General features: G+C 39.9%; 1 protein-coding gene across 2 annotated transcripts in view; it reads right to left on the bottom strand.

Annotated features, from left to right (window-relative positions):
* The window catches only part of CD28 (CD28 molecule), a 33,536-nt gene extending 8,297 nt beyond the window's left edge, over nucleotides 1–25,239 (bottom strand). Inside the window, exons 1-3 of one of the 2 annotated variants that reach the window (XM_059393289.1) lie at nucleotides 25,149–25,239; nucleotides 4,397–4,753; nucleotides 4,034–4,158 (exon numbers count right to left, since the gene is read on the bottom strand). In XM_059393289.1, coding sequence (XP_059249272.1) covers nucleotides 4,034–4,158; nucleotides 4,397–4,753; nucleotides 25,149–25,239 — 573 coding nt within the window. Of the gene's footprint in view, nucleotides 1–4,033; nucleotides 4,159–4,396; nucleotides 4,754–25,018 lie in introns of both variants that reach the window. The other variant, XM_059393288.1, reaches the window with a different exon arrangement.
* Nucleotides 25,240–26,267: the final 1,028 nt, after the last annotated feature.

Genomic DNA, 26,267 nt, shown 5'->3' with positions numbered 1-26,267 from the left:
TGGGTGATTCCAGTCACTGAGCCAATTCGTGCCTGATTATAGTAACTGATATTCTAATGTGTGTTTACAATAAGTTTTAAATGGTGAGCACCATTCCGGCCACCGAAAGTTAAAGTAAGTCTCAAAACTATTTCCTGGGAAGCTGGTATGACACTGACCTAGGTCAACAATAACAAAGGAAGTACCTGTCCTGGAAGTGTACCCATAAAGCCACTTCACCTATATTTTAGATTAAGAAGTTGAAATTCCCAAGAGATAAAAATAAGGACTAAAATAATAATAATAATAATAAGGACTAAGATTCTAACCTCTAAAATCATTGGCAAACACCATAGAGGTTCAAAGTGGGAACGTAACTTGTATGAAGACCCCAAGATCAAGAAAGATGAGGGACAGAACTGACATCAGAGAAAGAATTTAAGCAATATTTCTGTACATAAAAGGCTCTCAGGGTTGGGCAACTTGGAGGAAACAAGACGGGTAAATATCAAGTTGCTATCTAGTATAAGGGGTTTCTAGGAATCAACAGCCACTTTTTTTCCTACTCTGCAGAAGAGACAGATTAGGCAAACGGGCAGCCTAACCAATGTCCATCTCTGCCCCTAGAGTTTTCCAAAATGTTAGCAGCATGTGGGGATTGATCGAGAGGCAGACTTTGGAAATAAGCCAACAGAGTTTAAAAGGAATAGCATGGAGGACATTAGGAGAAAAAAAGGGAAAAAAGAAGGGGGAAAATCAGAGGATAAGACAAACCATGAGAGATTATGGACTCTGAGGAACAAACTGAGGATTTTAGAGGGTAGGGAGGTTGGGGGAGGGTGAGTTGGCCCAGTGATGGGTGTTAAAGAGTACATATATTGCATGGAGCACTGGGTGTTATGTGTAAACAATGAATCTTGGAACACTACATCAAAAACTAATGACATACAGTATGGTGCCTAACATGATAAAAACAATAATAATAATTTAATAAATAAATAATTAAAAATAAAGGGATCTCAGGTAGGACACCTGGGTGTCTCAGTCTGTTAAGCATTGGACTCTTGGTTTCAATTCAGGTCATAATCTCATGGGTCATGAGACCAAACCCCATATCTGGTGCTCAGCAGGGAGTCTGCTTGAGGATTCCTGCCCTCTGCCCCTTCCCCTAACTCTCACACTCATGCTCTTTCTCTCTCAAATAAATAAATCTTAAAAAAAAAAAAAAAAAATCTCAGGCTAGATCCGTCATTTACATGATTGTGAACCCAAGGCTGCCCCCTCACCTCTGTCCATCCCCTGCCCTACCCCCCACCCAGCACCAAATCTTTAGTAAATAGAATGGTTTCACCAGGTGTGGGTTCCAGAAGTCACTGACCCAACTATGGGTTAGTTAAATGTGTAGAATATCCGTTAAAGATATGTTCATTTAAGTCCTTAGTTTGGCCTTTAGGAAGGTTATTAATGCATAAATCTGATAAGCACTCATTAAGCATTAAAAATGCTTAATACCACATGGATGGTGTATATCAAGAGAAATGGTCCTTTATTCTTGAGGAGCATACATTTCTTATTGAAGAAATGACTCACACATGCATCTAACATAGGAAAAAACTCAAAGACAACGTGAAACCAGTGCAGGAGACATTCTGTCCCACACCATGTACATGAGAAAGGGAGGTTTCTGAGTAAGGGAAAGACCATCGGTAAGGGAGTCCCATCTTAACATTGGTTATGGCCATCAAGATGTGTTCAAACCTTCGACTTTGAAGGAGGTAAAGAAAAATACACCAAGCTCATTACATGAACATTTGCACAAATTGGTAAACTCTAATTCAGTGCTGAGAACTCAGAAAAGTCTAACTCCCATTATGGTTTCATAATGACAGCAACCATACTTGGCCTCACGAAATTCAACTGCTTCAGAGGAGATAAAAATATGACTCAGATAAACAGACCTAGTTTCTTTGCTAGGTTTGAATGCATAATTTCAGTAACCAAATTTCTCACAATTTTGGACCCTGAACAAAAATTGTGCATTGGTTTCAGTGCCTTGATTCCCAAGTTGTTAGATTTTTATACATATATGTATATGAAAACTAATTTATATATCATCATGATATTGCAAAATGGGAAAAAGAAAAGTAACTGGCCCTAAGACTCGATCCCCACTTTTCAGCTTCTTTTTTTTTGCATGGCCACCTAATTACTACCTTCTGGAAAATAGAATTCACATTAGATTTTCATCTCAAATAAAGCTAAACAGGTTAAAAGAGAAGAGAAATAACAGCAGTAATACTAACAGTCACGTATTAAACAGAAAATGAATCTGCGGGACCTGAGGCCACGCTGACTCATTTTCTGTTTAATACGTGACTGTTAGTATTACTGCTGTTATTTCTCTTCTCTTTTAACCTGTTTAGCTTTATTTGAGATGAAAATCTAATGTGAATTCTATTTTCCAGAAGGTAGTAATTCCGGACTTCAGGCTCTATTACAAAGCTGTCATCATCAAGACAGCATGGTACTGGCACAAAAACAGACACATAGATCAATGGAACAGAATAGAGAGCCCAGAAATAGACCCTCAAATCTATGGTCAACTAATCTTCGACAAAGCAGGAAAGAATGTCCAATGGAAAAAAGACAGCCTTTTCAATAAATGGTGCTGGGAAAATTGGACAGCCACATGCAGAAAAATGAAATTGGACCATTTCCTTACACCACACACAAAAATAGACTCAAAATGGATGAAGGACCTCAATGTACGAAAGGAATCCATCAAAATCCTTGAGGAGAACACGGGCAGCAACCTCTTCGACCTCTGCCGCAGCAACATCTTCCTAGGAACAACGCAAAAGGCAAGGGAAGCAAGGGAAAAAATGAACTACTGGGATTTCATCAAGATCAAAAGCTTTTGCACAGCAAAGGAAACAGTTAACAAAATCAAAAGACAACTGACAGAATGGGAGAAGATATTTGCAAACGACATATCAGATAAAGGACTAGTGTCCAGAATCTATAAAGAACTTAGCAAACTCAACACCCAAAGAACAAATAATCCAATCAAGAAATGGGCAGAAGACATGAACAGACATTTCTGCAAAGAAGACATCCAGATGGCCAACAGACACATGAAAAAGTGCTCCATATCACTCGGCATCAGGGAAATACAAATCAAAACCACAATGAGATATCACCTCACACCAGTCAGAATGGCTAAAATCAACAAGTCAGGAAATGACAGATGCTGGCGAGGATGCGGAGAAAGGGGAACCCTCCTACACTGTTGGTGGGAATGCAAGCTGGTGCAGCCACTCTGGAAAACAGCATGGAGGTTCCTCAAAATGTTGAAAATAGAACTGCCCTATGACCCAGCAATTGCACTATTGGGTATTTACCCTAAAGATACAAATGTAGTGATCCAAAGGGACACATGCACCCGAATGTTTATAGCAGCAATGTCCACAATAGCCAAACTATGGAAAGAACCTAGATGTCCATCAACAGATGAATGGATCAAGAAGATGTGGTATATATACACAATGGAATACTATGCAGCCATCAAAAGAAATGAAATCTTGCCATTTGCAACAACATGGATGGAACTAGAGCGTATCATGCTTAGCGAAATAAGTCAAGCAGAGAAAGACAACTATCATATGATCTCCCTGATATGAGGAAGTGGTGATGCAACATGGAGGCTTAAGTGGGTAGAAGAATAAATGAAACAAGATGGGATTGGGAGGGAGACAAACCATAAGTGACTCTTAATCTCACAACAAACTGAGGGTTGCCGGGGGGAGGGGGTTTGGGAGAAGGGGGTGGGATTATGGACATTGGGGAGGGTATGTGATTTGGTGAGTGCTGTGAAGTGTGTAAACCTGGTGATTCACAGACCTGTACCCCTGGGGATAAAAATATATGTTTATAAAAAATAAAAAATAAAAAAAAAAAAACAAAACAGAAAATGAACTACATGGACAAATTTCTTGAATGTGTTCAGATTACACATGCATGGAAAAGTTACACAAAATAGTGTTGCTTCTCTTACCCAGCAAGCACAAAGAGCCACTGTTACTAGAAAGCTATAGAAAACTAGGACTCCACACACCACCACCAGTGCCCAAAATGGCTTAGAAGATTGAGGAGACAGCTGCACTGGACAAAGATGTCTCTCTGAAAAATAGAACAGAATGGGTTAAACATGGGAGTGGCACTTGAGTACATTTCCTTCCTTCTGAACTTTATAGAAGAATGGGAAAGGGATCAAAATATAAAAAATATCACCAGCTTATAATGTGTAGACTTCCTCTCTGGGACTTATCCAACCCCACCATTGATCATGACCTAGTTTGCAAGACTGCCACTGAAAACTCTTACTTTAGAGCAGTGCCCTGGTAGAGTTATGTGTTACCTTTCACGTGGATAATGGTCCCATTGCTCTTCTCATTGTCTATGTAAGGAGGTGGATACATGACCTCGATTTTGCAGAAGTAAATATCTGTTTGGTTAACAAACAACTTCCGAAGGTAGAATGTCACTGTTTCATTGCCCAATTTCCCATCACAGTCGAATCCTGTGCTTGAGTAGAACTGAGGCTGATGGGAGTAATTCCCATTCACAACACAGACTTCCACAGCACTGTCTACTCCCTTATAAAGGGATGCCCGGAACTCCTTTGAGAAGAGGTTGTGGGTATACTTGCAGCTCAGGTTGACCTCATTGTTGTACACCACAAGCATGGGCAACTGCTTCACCAAAATCTTGTTTTCTGAAGAAGGAAAAATCATTTGCTTAGAATAAGAGCATGAGGACTTTTTTTCCCCCCTGAAATCAAGACATAATAATTAACAAAATAAACGGATGGCCAGCAAAGGCTTTCTCTTGGCAGATGAAGTTGCAGGAGTTCTTTGGGAGAAAATTATAGTGAGAGTTTAAAAATTTGCATTTTGATATTATCTGCATCTTCCTTTGACTGGGACAATGCAGTGTGTTTTCACTTGGAGGGCAGAATGTGGCCTTCTGTTGGCACTGAGCACCACAGCTACGCATTTGGAATTTTTGAATCTGTACTAAGATTCCAATGATGTTAATCATGCTTAATTGTTTATCTTCCTGATTGAGTGGGATCCTTGGAAATGGCTTTGGAACACCTGACATGGATACAAAAATAGATTTGGCTTTAAGTTGTGATACAGGCTTTTGTGAACTAAAATGTTTTGAAACATTTGGACTTTGTTTATTGGCCATTCCAAGAGTCGGATAAAAGTAAGAGAAGTAGGATAAAAAGTAAGAGAAGACACAACCCCAAAAGCTTAACTTACCTTCCAAATTCTGAGAGGAGCCTGCTCAAGAACTTGCCGTATTTGTTCTCTTAAATCACAGGAGATGGAAGGGGTGTACAAGAGCTCCCCCTCTGCTCCATTTTTCTGCTTCAATGCTATTCCAGTGAATGACCAAAGAATCTGGAGAGCATCTAGTTCAATCTTTTCACTTTTAAAGCAAAGAACCTGAAGCTAGGTATTATAAGCCTACATGAGGAAGAGAACACATGTATTCCATCTTGTCTCCCACTGTATGCCCATTGCCTCTCTAAAATCGCTGAATAGTTGGTGAGCAAAGCTGCGACTAAAAACCCAACTACAACCACCTGAGAAACAGACCACTTAGAACCACCCTTCTTAACCACTGAGAATCAACTTTGCAAATTTCTCTAAATTTTCCGTCACTCTTAAACAATGAATTTCTCAAAAATAATGAATGGCTTTGCATCTCTGATTCAAAATTTAATTCCAAAAAAATTGCTGTTATTTTGGGTCATGCTAATAATTGTCTATGTATTCGCATTCTTTAAAAAAAGGTTTTTTTGAAGCCACACCCCACGCACCCACACTGAAGACCCAAATAAAATAAAAATCTATTAAAATAAAACCTACAATTTGCCCTGGATTTGCATTCAAGTGCTCAGGTGTTTTGTTTTTGCTTTAGGAGAAAGGAAGATGCATAGAACTAAATTACTAGCAGCTTTCCATCACCTGGATTGTTCTCAATTCTGGCTGTACATCAAAAACTTCAAAAAAAAAAAAAAAAAAAACCCTTCTATCCAGTTCCCATTCCCAAAACTTCTGATTTAATTAGTCTATGCTGGACACAAGAAGGGATTTGTATTGTTTCTTCTCATTTTTTTCACACAACTTACTGAGATATAATTCATGCACCATAAAGCCACTCTCTTTTTTTAAAGTTCACCTTTTAAAAATATACAATTCAGTGGTTGGGTTTTATTTTGTTTTATTCGAGTGTAGTTGACACACAACGTCACATTGGTTTCAGGGATACCACACAGAGAATCAACAACTCTATAGTTACGCTACCCTCACCACTGCATAGCTACCATCTATCACCACACATCAGTATTTACAATACCACTGACTGTGTTCCCTATGCCGTACCGTTCATTCCCAAGTCTTATTCATTCCACAGTGGAAGTCGTATCTTCTACTCCCTTTCACTCATTTTGCCCATCCCCCCACCTCCCTTCCCTCTGGCACTTTTTTTTTTTTTTTTTTTATTCACAAATTGCAAATGGATGGCCACTATCTGATTCCAGAATATTGTATTTTTATTCCCCCCAAACAGAAATCCCCATACCCGTTAACAACCACTCCTCATTCCTCCTTCCCTGTAGCCCCTGATAACCACTGAACTATTTTCTGTCTCTATGGATTTGCTTATTCTGGGCATTTCATATAAATGGGCTCATACACTATATGGCCTTTTTTGTCTGGCTTCTTTCACTTAGCATCATGTTTGCAAGGTTCATCTCTGTTGCAAAATGTATCAGGAATTCATTCATTTTCATGACCAAATAATATCCTCTTGTGTATATATATACCAAGTTTTGTTCTTCCATTCATCATTTGCTTTCACTTTTTTGCTATTATGAATAACGCTGCTATGAACATTAATGGATATACATTTTTGTACGGACATAGGCTTTCAGGTCTCTTGGGTGTATGCCAGGAGTGGAACTGCTTGCTTATATAGTAATTCTGTTTAGCTTTTTGAGGAGCTGACAAACTTTTCCAAAGCAACTGCACTATTTTACATTTTTTTTTTTTTTTTAGATTGTATTTATCTATTTGACAGAGAGAGATCACAAGGAGACAGAGAGGCAGGCAGAGAGAGAGAGGAGGAAACAGGCTCCCAAGCAGAGAGCCCAATGCGGGACTTGATCCCAGGACCCTGAGATCATCACCTGAGCCGAAGGCAGAGGCTTAACCCACTAAGCCACCCAGGCACCCACTATTTTACATTTTACCAAAAGTGTCTGAGGATTCTGATTTCTCCATCTCCTTCCCAACACTTGGTATTGTTCATTTTCTTTACCATAGCCATTCCGGTGGCTATGAAACAGTATCTTATTGTGGTTTGATATGCATTTCTCAAATGACTGATGATGTGGTGCATTTTTTATGTGCTTTTTAATCATTTGTCTCTCATTCTTTTTTAGACTTTATTTATTTGACACACACACAGAGAGAAAGAGAGAGAGAGAGAGCACAGGCAGTGGGAGGAGCAGAGGGAGAGAGAGAAGCAGGCCCTCTGCTGAGCAGGGAGCCCAATCCCCAGCTCGATCCCCGGCTCGATCCCCGGACCCTGGGATCATGACCTGAGCCGAAGGCAGACACTTAACCAAACGAGCCACCCAGGTGCTCAATTTGTCTATCATTTTTAGAGAAATGTTTATTCAGATCATTTGCCCACTTAACCAGACTGTTTTTTATTGTTGAATTATCAGATATCTTTACATATTTTTGATGCAAATTCCTTATCATATATAAATCTTACCAGATTTCAAATATTTTTTCCCATTCTGTGGGTCATCTTTAGTATTGTCATAAAGATTTCCCCCTTTGATTCTAATATTTAGTGAGGGTTGAAAATCACAGTCGTGTAACAGATTTCTCAAGGTGACAGCATATTAAAATCAGCTGCAATTTAAAAACCCTTGATTCCCAGGTCAATTTAAGCAGAATCTCTGTGTATAGAACCCAGACATCAGTATTTTTAGTTTCTCAGGAGATTCTAATTTGCAGTCAAGTTTGAGAACCAGTGACTTAACAATTGAAAATTCATTTCTTATCCTCAATTCCCAGGCCTCCACAGGTTTTTCCAGTCTTATCTCCTCAAACCCAATCTTCCCAATCAGCCAGACTATTCAACATCCCAGTAATATACTGTGTGAGCATTCCTCTTTCCATACTTTGCTAACTAATCTCATGGCCTAAAGCGTCTCTCCCTTCTTAGGTCTCAAATGATTACTACCTGTATCACTCATTTGCCATTTGGTCAGGTTCTACATGTGGAACACCTCTTGCTTCATATACTTCAGGCTTTTATGTGTATTTATTTCCTCTAGACTTCCAGTTTCTGGGTCTTCTTTGAGCAAGGACAATCTGTTATGTTTCTTTATATACTACTGTGTGAATGATAAGATCTCATTAAATAATCAATAAGTGAAAGGTGGTAATCTGACTGTGTCATTGTTATCAGCAGCGAGGTCTGATTACCATCTCATTAAATCTTTGTTCAAAATTTGTGTCTCCACAACAACATTAGCTTCATTTATTATTCACTCAAAACCCCCTTAAAGCACTGAAAAGCACATGTAGGTAACCAAAATTTAAACCCATCAAGATAGGGAAATTCATGGGGCGCCTGGGTGGCTCAGTGGGTTAAAGCCTCTGCCTTTGGCTCAGGTCATGATCCCAGGGTCCTAGGATGGAGCCCCACATCGGGCTCTCTGCTCACCAGGGAGCCTGCTTCCTCCCCTCTCTCTCTCTCTGCCTGCCTCTCTGCCTACTTGTGATCTATGTCTGCCAAATAAATAAAGAAAATATTTTTTAAAATAGGGAAATTCAACTTGTTTTTGTTGTGTTTCATTTTGCTTGGTTTTATTTTTATTTACGTAGAAAGAATCACTGGGCCAGTTCTGATTAAAAGAGCCAAATCCAGCAAGAAATGCCTGCTTTTCAGGGAGTCCGGGTTAGGTGCTGGTATTTCTGCTTACTGAGACCTCCAGGGATTGTAACTGTCCCTAATTATCTGGGTTCTGTGTCAAAAGGCAATCAAATTCTTCCTACTCTGCCTTTGAGAGGTGACATAAGGGGAAAAAATGAGCATAGGAGTTATTTGCTAGGATAACAAAAGGGAGCATAAGCAGGAAAACTGACGGAAGCTGGAGAGAAACCCTGGACCCAGTTTGGGCTCCTCTTCCTAGCACCCACAGTGAGGTGGAGAGAGGGAGAAGGAAGAAAAGCTCTAGCATCTATACTCCAGTAGTTTACTTAACATGTCCTGTATCACGCAGAATGTGACACCCTCCCAAGAGGCACACAGAAGGAAAAAGTCTATTTCCCAAAGAGAACACGGCTCAGTTTCTATCCTTGGGCAGCTACAGTCTGGTGGGAAGGAAAGATTCATCAACAGCTACTTTTAAGACAGTGGCACAGTGATCTGCAGGGCATTTCTGCAAGCAACTAGAAAACCAGCTAAGGATTTCTCAAGGTGACTGCTGACCTGACGTGGAAGTAGGCATGCATTTATTCAACAAGTTTATTAGGTAAAAGCCTTGCAAGAGGAGCCTTTGTGTTGAGGTGAAGTAAGGTAGGAGAGTATGTGGTGGAGAATAGGGTGTGAGGTCAAGTACTATAGGGAATACAAGACAAAGAGAGAAAAAGAAGGATCTACGCAGAGGAGATAAGGAGGTGAGAAAGAGTATGGCAGACATAGGGAATTAGAGCTGCCTCCATTTTGCTGGCCCATGACTTGTAAAAGAAAATATTGGCAAAACAAGCATAGTTCACAGCTTGGGCTCTCTTGCTGGTGATGGGGACCTATTGAAGTATCTTGAGCAGAAAGGTGATTTCATTTGCTATATACCACTTTAGTAAAAATGCGGAAGGCAAATTTGAAGGGCACAAGCGTAAAAACATGGAGACAAGTTAGGATACAATCATAGTGACCTAGGTAAGACGTGATAAGCGTCTGAACTATGATTACAGAGAAGTGGATGAGCTCAAGAAATATGTGCAGGTTAAAACTGACAGAACTCAACGTTGGCTTAGATGTGGTGAGTGAGAGAGGAGGAGTTAGAAATGATTATCCTCAGGCCATACAGACCAACCAGTAAGTAATACTGTTTTTCTTTTACCTATGTCTCTTCTTCACTCATTATGAGAAACTGAGGTGAAGGTTAGACATCTGAGCTATGAAAAAGACATTCTTCCAGCCTAAGAGATCACTGCAAAGAGCATATTAGTTACCTCAAAACTAATTGACTCCCTGGAGTTTAGTTCACTGTTTTCTGTTCTCACAAGGGAGAAGTGGTAGTATTTCTCTCCTGGAACTGGCTTTCTTTCACAAAACATAATGTAGTGGGATAACTAGAAGATAGACTTTACTTCCGCTCATCATGGGGCTTCCAAATTCAAACGTGAGCATGGTTATAGGGGATTTCTCTGAACCCATTCCACCTCAGCACTGCAAATTACACAACCTCTCAGAGAGGAGTAATCCAAGTTCTCAGGATCTTGACTGGGGGTTACATAGTCCATATTCTCCTGGTTGATGGCACATCCAACAACTTCAAAGGGGAAAGAAAAGTCCTTTTTTGTGTGACTCCTTGTACTAAAATTTGTTGGAAAAGAACTTGAAAAATAGTGATGACATGGCCATTTGATAAAAAAGAGCCATCCAATGTATTTGTCAATGTTTACTTTTCTCTGCCTTCCATGTCAGCACATAATTTTAATGTTAGGTGCTATGCACGAAGTGGTGTGCCAACTATGTGCTAGTGTGTGGCAATGATTCCCTAAGCTTAGGGTTGAACCCAAGTTAAAGATCAGCTGATAAAACTTCTTGTTTTCATTATTTATATCCTGATAGCCCTTGGCCCCACCTTGGTTCATGTCAATCATTTAGAGAAACCTAAGTAAGAAACCATCTCATAGGATTTCAAAATCTACTTCTGCTTTGAAGACACACTAAATGAAGGAAATTCACTTTTGGTGGTAGAAAAAGAGAACCAATTTCTCTAAATGATACTGAATATATGTGATCATATGTGTCTACTTACAGTAGACACAATAATTCTTATTTTTTTCTTAAAATGGAGCATTGTGAAAATGTGCACCCCTCACTCTACCGGAATGAGTATTAACATGGATAAGTCATAGCTACCAGTAACAGAAACATCAAATGATATTTGGCTTTGAAATGTATTTTTAGTTCTCTGAGTTTCAGGGAATCTGCAAGACATCAAATAATTTAAGAACTCATTGCAAAATTTAAGAACATACCCAGGCTCAGAAGACATTAGAGAAATGTTTAGCTTCCCTGTACCATCTTGTATTTGAGCCCTTTCATGCTAGGAATGAAGAGCACCCTTCCAGGTTATTTTGGTCTTTGCAGACCTAGCCTTTCCATGTAGCCTTTCCTTTCCTTCTTGTGAGTATTTAAGCAAGGTCCACCTAGGTCAAACTTACTGCATTAAAAGAGAAACATGTCAATCCATCAATCGTATTTGCTTCTGGTATCAAAAGATTCGCTTGGCTGACATTTCTCTAACTGAATTGACAAGTTGTTTTGATGATGAATTTAGTGCTTTGCTTTCAAAGCCTTTCCTAGCAGCTAAATCAGCTAAAGGTGTGGAGACAGGAAGCTGTAACCTCAAACCTCTTTCCCTCACAACTCCTCCTTAACAACAGGCAACATGAAGAGTAAGACTGGAGGTGAAAAGGTACTTATCTGCTCCTTATAAGTAAGGCAGTGCAAGCTAAAAGATTTCCCACAGATAATCTGTGAATCTTGTGATACAGCTGACTTAGAAAATGGAAAGTTGCTTGTGCTTCCATGAGAACTGGTCACCAAAAGAACAAAGAAACAAAACAAAACAAAAAAACCTTTCCCTTTTTGCCTGTTGTAAATGGGTCAATTACTATATTAATAATCCATCAATTCTCTGCACAGATGGAGTGGATAACCATCTCTCGGGTGTGGTTCCAAGCACCAGAGAAGAAATCCTGCCCCTAAAAGGACTCTCCTCACCAACTCAGTTAATGCTTGGATTTCAAAAGAAGATGAAGCCTAAAAGGCAATATGGGACACACATTGACTTAAATTAGTAATTGCGGCCTACATCCACAGGGCTACAAAGTGCATTTTCCTATTTTATCTCATGTGAACTCCATATTAACCTGTGAAATAAATAAATAGGACAGTCATCTCTATGTGCATTTCACAGATGGGGAAACTGAGGTTAAAGAGCTCAAACAAGTTGCCCAAGTTTATAGGACAAGTGACCTTTATGACTTGGCTCATGCTTCATGACTTCTAATCTACTGGTGGGTTTTTTTTTTCCCCTCTGTTAGTTTGCATCAAAATTTCAACACAATTTCAATGGTTGATTCTAGATCTTCTCAAAGTTGGACGATAATTGGATGGTATTAGAAGTGAGAGGGAGGAAAATACCATTGAATAGGGGAGTAGATGGAGTGGAATCAGGACAAAACTAAGTTAAAATTTTATTTTTGCCAACATGTTGCTGGAGTGCTCAGCTGGAAGGAACTCTTGAGGTGATCTAAACCAAAACCTTATTTTATAGAACAGACAACTGAAAACAAAACAAAACAAAAAACAACTTTTTAAGCAAGGTCACACAAATAATGGAAAAGCGAAATTTATTTATTTATTTATTTATGTTTCTAGGAATAATGTTTGAAGTCATGAATGTTTTATTCAGAAAGCCAACTTTGTGCATTCAGTAGATTCACTTGATTTCATGGTCATATTTAGAAAAAGTGTGTCTCCAAACTTTCTTGGCTTATAATGCATGTGCACAAAACATTTTGCTTATGATTTCAGAGACTTCCTAAAGGTTATGATGGATCCCAGATAAGGCCTATGGACCATACTGTCATGTGAAATGCCTCTTTAAATTATTTCAGATCCACAACCAACAATGATGCCATCTCAGCTCTCCTATTTCCGCTTGCCCAAGTTTGTACAAAATACTTGGAACTAAATTCGTCAGTATAGAACATCACTTTTCAGTCTAAACCTCATTGGGCAAATTCTCAACCTCAGGACCTTTGTGAATTGCATACATTTATCATGTCTAATTTAGGATATGCCATCTTTCCTTTACTCTATCATAGCACCACAGAGAGTGGAGTAGACAGCACTCAAGACAGAGATGTGCATTGAAACGTTAAGGAAGCAGTAAAAGGAGATATGATAGGTATTTAATTAGCAATGTGACTTTCTTTCGGAACCTCTTAAGAACTTCATTGGGTTCCATTTCTGCACATCACAGTTTCTTTTGCAGCTTAAAAATCAGATCGTAAGATCCTAATCACGTCGTTTCCTTTTTTAAAATTCTGACTGAACAGAATTTAACATGTCAGGCAGGAACCAGAGCAAATGAAAGCTTTCTATTTTCAACCATCTTGCCCTACGATGTTTATGAACACGCTGTGAAGGTGACACTGGTTTCCCTGGCACAGAGCACCTCCCTCCTGACCACAGAACTGGTGAAGTTACTGTAACTTTCCTCTGAGTACATTTCCTGTTCAGGCCTAGGATACCCTTCAGCACGTGGCCCTCTGACCACTTGTTCATTTTTAGGCTCCATAAGGGCCAGGCTTGTTAACAGGGCAATGCAGTGTTTGCTCCGAAACCTGTAAGACCAATTGCGCTTTCTGGGAGGAAAGTGGCTCTTTCCTCTGTTGGTGGTTCTGGAAATCTAGCTGGTGGCGCAGCCTCCTACAGATGTGAGAAAGAGGAGTAAAAAACACTCATCAGTCTTTGACCATCTTCTTTGAGTTACTAGGAAGATAAAAACAAAGCTATGAATGACCTAGCATACCTTAAATGGCTCCAGACCCTCTAAAGTTCATGATAAAGTGGGCGGAGGTTGGGTGGAGAGTAACAAACATCACATTTTCAGAATAACTTTGTGGTCATTCCATCTAGTTTTCTAATGGCCGTCATCTGGAAATCCCCCTGTTTTCCCAAGGGTCAAGATTTAAGGAAAGCTCCGCCCAAAAGGGGCTGTGAAAAAGCATGCGGTGTATACATATATGTTATCCCATTCAGGAGCCCAGCAGAAAACAAATGGCACACTCAAAATTGGGCAACAGGAGGAAGGTATATTTTTTTAAAAGTACTGTTGGCAAAGGTGTGGAGGCCACAAGGCAAATGCTAGAAACTTGTAGTTCATGGCAGCAGAGTTATGAGCACCCTTAGGTCTAAAAGCTCATGGGCAGGGTGAGGTTACCAGAACCAGAAGGAAATAGAATCACCTAGAGGAGGCCGCCATGACAGATGCAATGACTTTGTTCAGACAAATAGACCATGGGATCAGCCCTGCCCAAGATTGTGTGTCTACAACTATCAGTTCTGTCCAGCACATTTATTCTTATTGAAAGGGTGACTTTTATTCAAAATCTAGAGGCCTTAGTTCAAACAGATGCAAATGATTATAGATAGGTAGCAATAAAAATAGAAATAATAACCTGATTAATACATTTACTCAGCAAGCTGCCATTAACCAGCACCAGTCTAAGCTCCATAACTATTGTGCTTCATACAACTGTCAAGAAGTTAACTCCGAGATCAAATAGTTCGGTAGCAAAAAGTCCCAAGTGAGTATCTAGTCATCAATTATGAAGAGAGAAAAATTATCAAAATGATCAATAAGCACTTTCTGAAAAGAAATTTCAATGTGTCCAAAAATTGTTCTTTGGTATTCTGACTTCTGCCATGATGAAGTCATGGATTTATTCAGTAAATAAATAATAGAACCAATGTACTAGGTTCTTGGGAGATGGAAGATGTAAAAGATACAACCTCTTTCTTCTAGGAGAAACCCTAAGGCAAATACACCATTAGCTACACTCTAGGGCCATGTATGGTCTATAAGCCCTGTCTTAACAGTCATATAAAAGAGTCCTTGTTTCCAGTCGAGATGATTTTGGAGGCTTTTATGAAGACAAACTGGCCTTTAGCTGGGCAATGAAGTCGGGGGTAAATTTAGACAGGCTAAGATGAAGGAAATAGCTTTTAGTATAAAGGTTTATTGGGGACCAGCAGAGCATTCTGTTTACATAAAGGGGAAAAAGGTAAAGATGGTGGCTTCCAATCACAGAGAGACTTTAATGCTAAGAAAAGGCACATGGATTTTGCTAGGAAGGCAACGGGAGACGATGAAGACACCTGAGTTGAGAATAAGGTGGTAAGTGCCCCTTCAGGAAGGTTTAGCACAGTAGTGCAGAGCACACTTGCTGGAGAGGGTGGAGAGGAGGCAGAGACCAATTGGGAGGCTGTTGCAATAGCTTTGATGTGAGCCCACAGGGTGTGAGGTGCAGAGGAGGCAGCTGGGGTGGGCAGGACAGATGAGGAGTGGGGACCTGGTTGTCCTCACTGACGGTGAACGAGAATCAGAAATGACACGGAGTTTGTGGGCTGGGGAAGGGTGAAAGCAGAGGCATTGCTGGCAAAATTAGCTTTGTTTGGAGAAAAGCTGCTGGGTTCAGCTTCAGGTACACTCGGTTTGAGTGGTGGGTAAAGCATCCCGAAGGAAAGGTCCAGGAGTTAGATGTGTTGGACTAGAGCTCAAGAAAGTTACAAATAGTTATGTACATCAGGATGTCATCTTTATTAGGATGACAGTTAATATTAAACATGCCTAAAGCCATTGCCTGCACTGTCATCCACCCCAAATGCTCAGACACACTACCCAGCAATGTAGGGTGTAAGCGCTCCAGGATTGAAGCTTCCTAAACACAAAGCAACATAAATGGGTATGATGTGACCCAGCCCCTACAGTTCAAAGGTCTACAATTGTCCTCTGAGTCCCTAATGCTAGAAGATAATCTAAGAGGCCAAGAAGGCAGAGCACCTTATATGAAATCTTCCAAACCCCTCCCAAATATCCAATTTTATTACCCTAAAAGGTTGCCTGTAATCCAAACCATAGGTAACTAGGGCTTCATAGCTTTCTACATGAACAGTATAACAATAACTCAGTCTTACATCTCCAAAGAGTTTGTGCAGGGCCACCTTGACACATACAGAATCTTCTAGGCAAATGTCATGACTTGGAAGTTTGAAAATAATTACTATGTGGAACCTTAACATTATATAGGAAGGTGGAGGAGAAAAAGAAAAGAAAAAGCCAAGTCCTGCCATAGTTTCCAAGCATCTTTAGACCTAACACTCTGGTTTGCGGTCTCTCCAAGCACTTTCAGATATTGCTCTTCAGCGGTTCTTTGTATTTTCTCTCTCAGATCATAAGAGCATCCACAAAGTGATGGGGTGGTTGAGTTGTCTTGTTAAAACTGATAAAAGCCAGCACTTTTATTGCATGTAAGAAGGATGTTTAAGCCAGAAATAGACCTAAGATGTCTTCAAGTCCAACCCCCTCACACATCAGACAAGGAAATGAAGGCCTAGAAAAGATTTTGTCACATTTCAACAGACTAAAACTCCTAATCACATCCCCCCCATCTTGAGAAATCAGTGGTGTTAGCTTTTAAGTTTGAAAAAAATAAAAAGGAATGGAGGGTAGAAAAAACAGATGTGGCCTCCCCAAAGCCAACAGCAAGCAGCTACATCCTTGGTCCAAAAAACACAGGGAGATGCTGAGATTCAATTTCCTGACTGGAAACTGGAGCCCTGCTCATGATATTGGACAGGATTGATCTGAATCTCATGACCCTCTTATTTCAGCCATGAGCTGAGGCCAGGCCAAGCCATATTGTACATTTTTGAAGGCTCAAACAAATTTAAAATGAGATGGGCGAGGTCTTCAAAGTTAAGGCATGTGTTATCCAGTGGCCCTTGCTGATACAGGTTTAACACTAAAACCTGTTCTGAAAGAATGAAATAGATATAATTTTTAAGTAAAAGTTTTTAATATCAAGTATGGCAGCATGTAATCACTCATCTACCCCTTCTCCATTCTAACAATATATGGCTGCCTGTATAAATCTCTTCTCTCCCTCCGCATTCTTCTTAGAGATTTGTCCTCTTCTCTCTAATACTCCCATCCTCTGTGCTCCAAATCTTTCTCCCCATCTCCAGGTGACAACTGCCTCTGGCCTTCATTGTTCTCCCTCCTCCTCTTTTATTTCCTAATGGCCCTTCAACATGACACACACACACACTCAAGAACAGCACTTGGTTCCTTCTACATCTTAAACATAATAAAGTCACTGGGTTTGCAAACATTTATTACATACCTACCATGTCATATACAAGAAATGGTGAACATCACAGGTGATAGAACTGTCTTTACCCAACAATTTCCTCTCTTTCTTCTATCTCTGTATTGTTCCCCTCCACTTTTTCTTGACTTTTTGAAGTCTTCTCTTCCTTTCCTACCCTTCTATCTAAGCTCAAAAGCCCCAACTGGTCTCCTTTTAGTCAAAACCAATAGCCTTCCCAGGCCACTAATCACTTCTTCCCTATATAATTGATGTTATTAAGCACTGTCTCATTTTGAAATTCTTTCCTTCTTTGGCTTTAGTGATGTTCTATCAAGTCTCTTTCTCCTCTTCTCTCTCCAAACATGTTCTTTGTCTCCTTCACTGGTTGATCATCCTCTTCAGCTGACTCCTAACCGAGCAATTTTCCAGATACAGTTCAACTCTCTCCTTTCTATTGCCATCCTTTCCCATGACATCAGCTTTACTCCAAAGATGAGGATTCCTAGATATTTTCTTCTTACCTGGCTCCCATAGCTTCAAGTTTGTACAGGACATTTTTCTGTCATTTCAAGCCTTCACTTCAAACTCAATGTTCTAAAACTAAACATCAGTTTGCCCCAAAACTCAACTGCAGAACATCTTGATTACAGGCGGTGATACCACCGTTCCTCTATGAAGCCAAAAATCTTGACATCACTCTTGATCCCTCCCTCTCTTTCACAAAATCAGGCACTATATCCTGGAATTTCTACTTTTCAAGCATCCCTCAGAATAGTCACTTCTTGCTGTTCCCACCTTTGCTACCCAAATTCTAAACTACTACCCCCCTCCTGGCAAAGTGTTATAATGTGAGCCCCTTGCCATTAGTCTCTATACATTCTAGACCATCCTGCTTCCAAAAGCTTCCAACTGCATCAAAATGCCTTGAAAATAAGTCCAAACTTGGGGGACCAGTGCTCAGTCCTTGGTTTGACCTGATTCTACCCTACCTTTCCGCACTTCCACACATTCAGTTCTGGCCAAGAGCACAGAACAATATCCCTGGTTTAATTTCTTTATTTGTATGGCTTCTCCCTTCTGAAGTTACATGGAGTTGGTTAAGAACATGAATCCTGGAGCAAGAGTCTGGATTGACTCACTTACTAGCTGTGTGACCATAGGCAAGTTGCTCTGTTTGCTCCGTCCTTCAGTTTCCTCATCATACAGATAGAAGATTGTCGCAACTGTTTCAGAGGATTTCAGGGAAGAACACATTATTTAATATAAGGGAAGCCAGGGAGAATAGTGCCTGGCACATTATAAGTGAAAAATCAGTATGAGCTAGGAATTATTATTAAAAACATTATCCATTCAAATCATATCTAGCTTTAATGTCCCATTCAATTCCCATAAATGCTTACTATTCTATATTACTATTCTATATTAATCTTACTAGAATATTGATGTTATGCTTCCTCATTTTAGTACTAACTCATTCATTTCCTTCTTCAACAAATATTTGTTGAACACCTAATAATGCTTCCAACACTGTGCTGGAATCTTCAGTTATATCTTTGCTGTGCTGTGAAGTTATAATGATGAATAAGACACGATCCTGCCTGCAAAGAGCTCACAGTTTAGGAGGAGAAACAGACGCATCACTGCACAATAACAATTTGGGGAACCCTGAGAAGGAAGGAAGTCCCTCACTTTGCCATTTAGGGTCTCCGAGAAGGAATCAGTAGGTGAGTGAGAGGTGAGAGGTGTAGGGGACATTTCAGATTATAAGCATAATGTATACAAAGCCATTAAGTCATGAAACAGCAGAAGAAGTAGCCAAAGACTTAGTTATTGTTTCCGCACTGCTATATCATGTCATGTATGGTCTTCTCAGCTGGATCAAAAAGTCTATGGCTGCAGAGAGAACTTGGTTAATTACACAAGCAGTTCTTGTGTGCTAAGTCCTTATACTTCTTTTCCTCTTTTTATATTCCTTCAGGCTCCCATAAAGATTAAAATATAACAGAGGTTTAATAAGTCTTTGTTAGATTGAGTTATACTGCCACTGGAACTCCTCTTTCAAGTCCATAATAAAGGCTGAATACCCAGGGAGAGCTTCCTCAAAAGAAGTGAATCTTGCATTATAGTCATGAAACGAAAGATGAGTAGGATTTGGATAGATGGAAAGGGGGAGAGAGGGTACCCCAGGAAGGCTATAGCATCAGAAAGGTCAAAAACGCCCAGAGCAGTCTTCACAGGGACTGTCAAGAAAGCTGCAATTTGGGGTTTGAGGGTCTTATATTAGGGTGTGAAAGAAGATTGATTGGATAAGCAAGAGGGGTCCAGCCTTAGATCATCCAAAACATGCCAAGGAACATTGCAAAATGACTTTTCTTTAGCATCTTCCAGGACCCATCATCACAGCCACCTTTTCAATAGCTTGAGAGATCTCTAAGTCCTTGCCCATCTCTAAATGTCTCTGGTTGAATTCACCAGTTATATGGATGCTGCTGCTTATAACTAAATTAAATTATTACATACAGAGAACAAATAAAATAAATTACCACAAACAGTGAATCATTCACGATGATGCTAAATTGAAAGAAAAAAATTCTAGAAAGATTTTACAATTCTCATTTTTACTTCATTGAAGCTCAGATTGGGTTTTTTGTATCAGTCATAGAACCTAGAATAGCATCTAGAAGATGTTAATAAATACCGATCAAATGGGCACAAGAATGAAGACTTGTCTTGCTCACATGTAAGAAGATGGAGGAACTTTACAGAACAGGAACCTAGGACTTTAGAGAACAGTAACCTAGTAATATCCTGTTTTAGTCCCCCCGGGAGCTTCAGTAAAAGGAAACATTCTTCCCATATGTGCCCATTCTCACCCAGTTTCTATGGGACAGAGTCTGTAGATCAGAAATGGAGCCCTCCTGGACCCAACATTCCTAAAGATGGTCTTAAATTCTGTAGCCTTATTAGTAGTAGTGTTCAGTACCAAAGAAAGTCATTGGGTTACATGGAAGCTAATTACAGCCACAGGGATGTTCTGATACTTCAACATCTGTTAGATATCCCTAAGCAATGAAAAGCACAACGCTCTACCTTCTCAGCAAGTGTTAAAAAAAAAAAAAAATCAAACAACCACGTATGTTCCTAACAAGGGAATCGATGTCAGTATTACAATGTAACACATGTCAGTAATGCAGATTCTTGTATCAATGATGGGTGATGAACAGGAATTCCTGACGTAATCAATACATTACATGGTGAATTGTGAGCCATGAAGTTCACTTAGCTACTGCAGAAAAGGGTCGCCGATTAGATCAGAGGTCAGAGTGAACTATGAGTGGGTGCCATTTATGACACCATCAGGAACCATTAACACAGTTACCGTGGCAGCCAGAGTCCCACAGATAATGAAGATGATGACAAATGAAAAGATGATGGTAATGGTGATGCAGAGATAAAGTTGCAGCTCAGAGTTAAGTAAGAAATTCTCCACCACAGTGCAGGTTTTCATCCAGCACTGAAAACATAAACACACGTAACCTGCCTGGTGATACACAGACTCAGTCAAGACGCCAGTGACCTTAATATTTAAATACCAAGACCAAAGGAGTCTAAACTCTCTTCCTCACATCCTCTAACAAATGACCAAGTAGCCCTTGACCCCATCCAGTGCTTCTCTCTTCTGAAGTTCAGGGTCATTAAAATGAAGGTAACAAGCAAGAAGTTAGACAACCATTTTGCAACCCCTTCCCCATGGGGCCCGTGTTCCTCCGGCTTCAGGGACCCATTCTCATGCAACAATTCTCAGTCTGAAAGCTTGGGGTACCATGTTTTGATGACAACGCACTGTCAAGAAATCGCCATAAAAGAGACAGATTTTTCTAACACAGCTTCGAAAACCTGAGACCCCTTCAGTCAGTCACAAAACCACCCAGACGTCATTTTTTTCCCAGAAGTTCAGCCAAACCATCTACTGAGAAGAATACTTCTACTGGCCTCTGTGTATTTCCATAAGTAACAAACTTCTTGAAGAAAAGAGGCAAGCAAACATTTAACCAAGATGAAAGGGGAAATGAAAGATTTTCTCCTCTTCAGTGACCTGCTGCAAAATAACTGTGCTTTGAAAGATGGCCTGCCCTCTGATTCGTAGACAAGAAAGTTGGCAATCGTGTCTCCTTATCTATGCCTACACTAGTTAATAAAAGAGCTATTGTTTTAGAGATGATAAACCACAAACGGAATTTTCTTCTAGGATATTGGTAGCATAAAAATTTTCATTTTGTAAATGTCAGCACACTGCCTACAGGAAATACTTGAAGGAAAATATCCACACAGGGTAAAAGCTGAATGGTACTCATGTGACATTTGTCCACTCATGAAAATAGAATAAAGACATTAAAAGAGAGGACAGTCTATGTCTTAAGAAGAGACAAGATCCCCACCCCCTCACCCATAAGAAAGGTTTTAATGTGAGAGCTTCAGAGTTATGATCACAGATTCATTTCTCTTTCTAATCTGTCTGAGAAAATGACTCATTCTATTTCTTGATATTGATATATTGATATTTATTTTATAGTCCTTGCTGTAAAAGTTTTTTCTGGATGGTTGCCTTTGGGAAAAAAAAAAAAAAAAAGAATGTAATATCCTGTCTTAAACAACATCTATACATTTGAAATGCCCATTGAATTTACTTGAGATAACAAAACACCCAGTCAATTTTTTAAGTCAAAAAAAAACAAAAACAAAAACAGGCTCCTGTGCAGTGGACGTCAGGCAGATAGGCAATCTGCGGACGACAATGCCTTTTCAATGCTCATCTCTCCCTCTCTCTTCCTTTCCTAAGCCTACCCTCATGGCAGCACTACCCTATAAGAGGTCAGTTACTTGCCATTATGAACAACTACCTCAAAGGGGGCATTTGCTGAACTAAAAATGAACTCTTTCATTACTTTGCTTTGCTGATGATTTTTTATTAAAAACCAACCATCTTCCTGCTTTCTGTGCCTCTCTCGGGGGAAAAAAAAAAGGTGCCAAGAGAAATCCAGAAGCATTGGAGAAATCAATCATGTTCGAACGGGCCATTTTGACAGTTTATTTGCTGAGGTTTGGGGAGAAATGAAAAAAAATCCTCTCCTGAAAAAATAAGTTGTCCTGATTTTTATCTTCATTCTGGATGATTAGCCTTGCTGAAAAATGACCAATATTGGCTGAAAAATCTATGAACAATGCCATCTATTAGAGGCACACTCCTTCCATCTTCCATCACAAATTGGTTCCCTTTCAAGGAACTAGTTTTAAGTCAGACTCCTATTTGAAAATCCAACAAAATCCTCTCAATTTGTGGATCTCCATTGCATAATTACTCAAATCCGGTAGGAAACATGTGACTTGAGGAAAGGAATTGTGTAAGTGAATTTTTCCTCATGCTCCCTAAATTATACCTCTTTAAATTAGTCATAAAAATCTTTCTACAGCATCATTAAAATCATGAAGAATCAGGTTAGGTTGAACTTTCCTAGAATAAGCATTTTAAGCTCTGCTGGGAGCCAGTGAGTTAGAATCTTTAAATTAGTGAGGAAAAGGACAGTTCTTCCTTTTTTCCTGTTTTTTAAAAAACTTTTTACCAAATTCCAGTTAGTTAAGATACCATGTAATACTGTTCTTCCTACACACACGCATACACAACACACCCCATACATCTCAACACGGCCATACCAGAAAACTTCCTCAATGCTAGGGAGGACAATGGCGCTGTGACCAGAGAATTTTACCTCATCTATAATTTCTTCAGGGAGGACAAATACAGACAAAAACATATGACAGGCTTTGCACCATTGATTAGAATGGACCATGCATTGTTGGTATGATGTAGTTATTTTATCACAACAGTTTTTTTTACTGAGAGAAGCACTTCAAAAGTGCCTTCTCTAGCGCTTTTCCTACTTCATTTGATGGCCACTCAGCATCAAATCGTAAATGTTGTTTCAGGGGTGCGTTGGTCTTCACAATGTAGATGTATCTCAAAATAGAAAACAAAGGTGCCACATGTGTGTATCCTTAACAGGGCTCTGAAGCTAACCCCCTTTCAATAAATGTTCCAAAGGAAAAATCTAAAGCTTCGTGCCTTCCCAAAAACATCTTCCAAAGAGATTCAGTGAGCTGATGACAGATGGATGTCCACAGAGCACATCAGGAAAGTATTCTGTGTACAAATACTTACATAGTTTCTGTGAGAATGAGCTGCTCTTTCCTTTCTGCCTATTCTATCGTTTCCTTGTAATTAATTAAGAAATTTTAAATACTTTTTTAAAATAAATTCTAAAGATCCCTTAAGATAAACATTAAAGACCTTCTTTAAACTACATTTTAAAGATTCTTTTGAAAAATATTTGGTAGCTCTAAATGCTTGGCAACCAGATAGATGCTGGGGTATAACCCAGCTCACCAGCTTGTGTCTTTCACTGAATGGGTACATTTTATTAATACACACAGTTTGTAAATACGCTCACTGGCACAGAAGGCAACAAAAATAGATGGGCGTAATTGTAACTATGTCACTTGGGCACATTGGGAAATTATACCCTTTGGAGCCCATGCACACGATGTTAAGAATAACAGCAAATAACGCAGCCTCTACACCCACCAAAATAAATGAGAAAAAAAAAAAAACTGAAGATACTGGCTTTTCGATATATCTTCAAGAGAAGAAGAACGATTCTTATTTAAACATGCTCATTCATCAGTACAAATCTTGAGCCAAGCGAGACAATTTTCTAACTCTGAGAACAAATCGAACAAACACCTGTCTCCAGCCCACCAAAGCAACAAGCTCTTTCTGTTTGGAATTGTGATTTTCCAAAGATGGTTTGACCCCTGGAATTTTCTGGAGCTATGAAATTATAAACCATATCACGTTAGGTGGAATAATGTCATGGTCATTGGCATAGGCCGAAGAGTCAGATTAAAGGTGGTTCAGACCCTGAGTCCCATAAATAATATCTGTATATCCTTGGACAAATTCATATCCCTACCCCTCAGTCTCTTCATCTGAAATGGAGCTCTGTTATAATAGTGTTAGGTATAGCCTCCTCATCATCATTGGGAACGTAAGGGATTTTAATCTAAGATAACAGATTTCAGCCAACTGTAGAAGAAAGTGATTTATTGGCATTTGTATCGTGTCACCTTCTGTAATGACTCCAAAATTCATTCTGACACATTCGATTCGAGTAGAGTCGTAACTACAGCTAACATTCATCTTGCAAGATAAGCTCTGACTATACTAAGCATTTCACACAGATCATTTCATTTTATCCCCACAATGAACTTGAGATGAGGTTATTACCACCCGCAATTTATAGAGAAGAAAACTGACGCTTAGCAAGTCCACATACTAGTCTAAACCTAGCCGGTAAGAAATGGATCGACGGTATGAATCCTGGCAGTCTAAATCCAGAACTTTCAGGACCCACCTACGTATAGCGGTTTTCATACAGTTTTTTTAAAAAAGCAACATTTTCATAGCTTCCTGTGACACTATCAATTAATAGCTAAATAAACCTCATTCAATTCCAAAGTATGTTTGTTAAAATATTATACTGTAGATGGAGACTCAGTGGATTTCTAAGTAACAGGCTGCCATGGTAGAGCAGAACTACATTTCAAAAGTCCACATTTCACAAGTTGTCTGAAATTGAAGAGAAGCCAAGCCCACCAAAGACTTGGAAAGAAAAACCCAGAGGAGAAAAGAAATAAAAAATGTTTACCTGCTACTTGAATCGAGGGGAAGAAGTTGAGAGCCAGAAGGAGCCTGAGGATCATTGTGCTAATGGTGGGCCAGGGCTCCAGCCCCTCCTCCCCGAGGAGCCCAGAGTGTGAGGGGAACAGAAGATGCACCTGCTGAAGCCTCAGCGTCTCCGTCATCCACAGCCCCCACCAACTTATTTCCCTCGGGGCACATGATCAAGGGACTCAAACCACAAGGCATCATGACTGCAACATTTCACACAGGATATTACATTGTTTTGATGACTTTAGACTTTTCCTCTTCTTTTAAAGACAAGCTTTTCTTGTCACTGAAAAAGAATGTCAGTTACTCTATGATGGGCTCGTGAGACTTATTCTCCATACACGTGTATCAGAGCTGTGGACATAGGGGCTTCGAATTCAGCAGGAATTGAAAGGCAGACAAACAAAGGAGGAAGAAAGCCAATCACAGAAGAGAGGTTTTCGGAGCATGGGGAGAGACTGTGTCAAGAAGACAACAAGAATTACGTGGGATTTGGGAAGCATGCACATCAGTGTGGGAGGAGTTCTAGATATTAGGAATTGAACTTTTGTGTGAGGCATAGGTAGCCCTGTGGAGCATTTAGCACACACTGCTCAGTTTATACCGAGCCTTCCCCAGCTCGCTTCCAGGAACACACCCCACCTACAAGCGCCAACCAGTGAGCATCTGGAGGGGGTTTCCTGAGCAAAGGGAGACTCCAAAAGCATGACAAGGAGCCATTCAAGGCTGAGTAAGAGGCCATACACAGGCTCTGTAACAGGCTCCCCAGGCCAGCAACCGCACCTCTGCAACCCTCTTCAGCGGGCCGGGCCTTCTACATGGAGTCATCCCACTGGTGGGGCCAACCCTGCTCTCTTCATCTGCCATCTGGGTCAAGATCTTGTACTCAACGGCTTCCTCAAAACCTTCCTGGTAATTTTTTTCTCCTTCCCTGATAATCTAAGTTTTATATGAGTACCCTAAGTTGGGGTGTTCTGTATTTTTTAAAGATAACTTACACGGTTTTTTATTCTGACTGTTAAGGAAGGGTATATTCACATAGAAAACTTAGTAAAAGATACATTTTACATTTTTTTTAAGATTTTTTTTTTTTTTTATCTGACAGAGATCACAAGTAGGCAGAGAGGCAAGCAGAGAGAGAGGAGGAAGCAGGCTCCCTGCAGAGCAGAGAGCCCGATGTGGGGCTCGATCCCAGGACCCTGGTATCATGACCTGAGCCGAAGGCA

This window comes from Mustela nigripes, chromosome 3 (genome assembly GCF_022355385.1).
Source record: "Mustela nigripes isolate SB6536 chromosome 3, MUSNIG.SB6536, whole genome shotgun sequence".
NCBI classification, from domain to species: domain Eukaryota; kingdom Metazoa; phylum Chordata; class Mammalia; order Carnivora; family Mustelidae; genus Mustela; species Mustela nigripes.
This window is presented reverse-complemented; position numbering and strand designations above follow the sequence as displayed.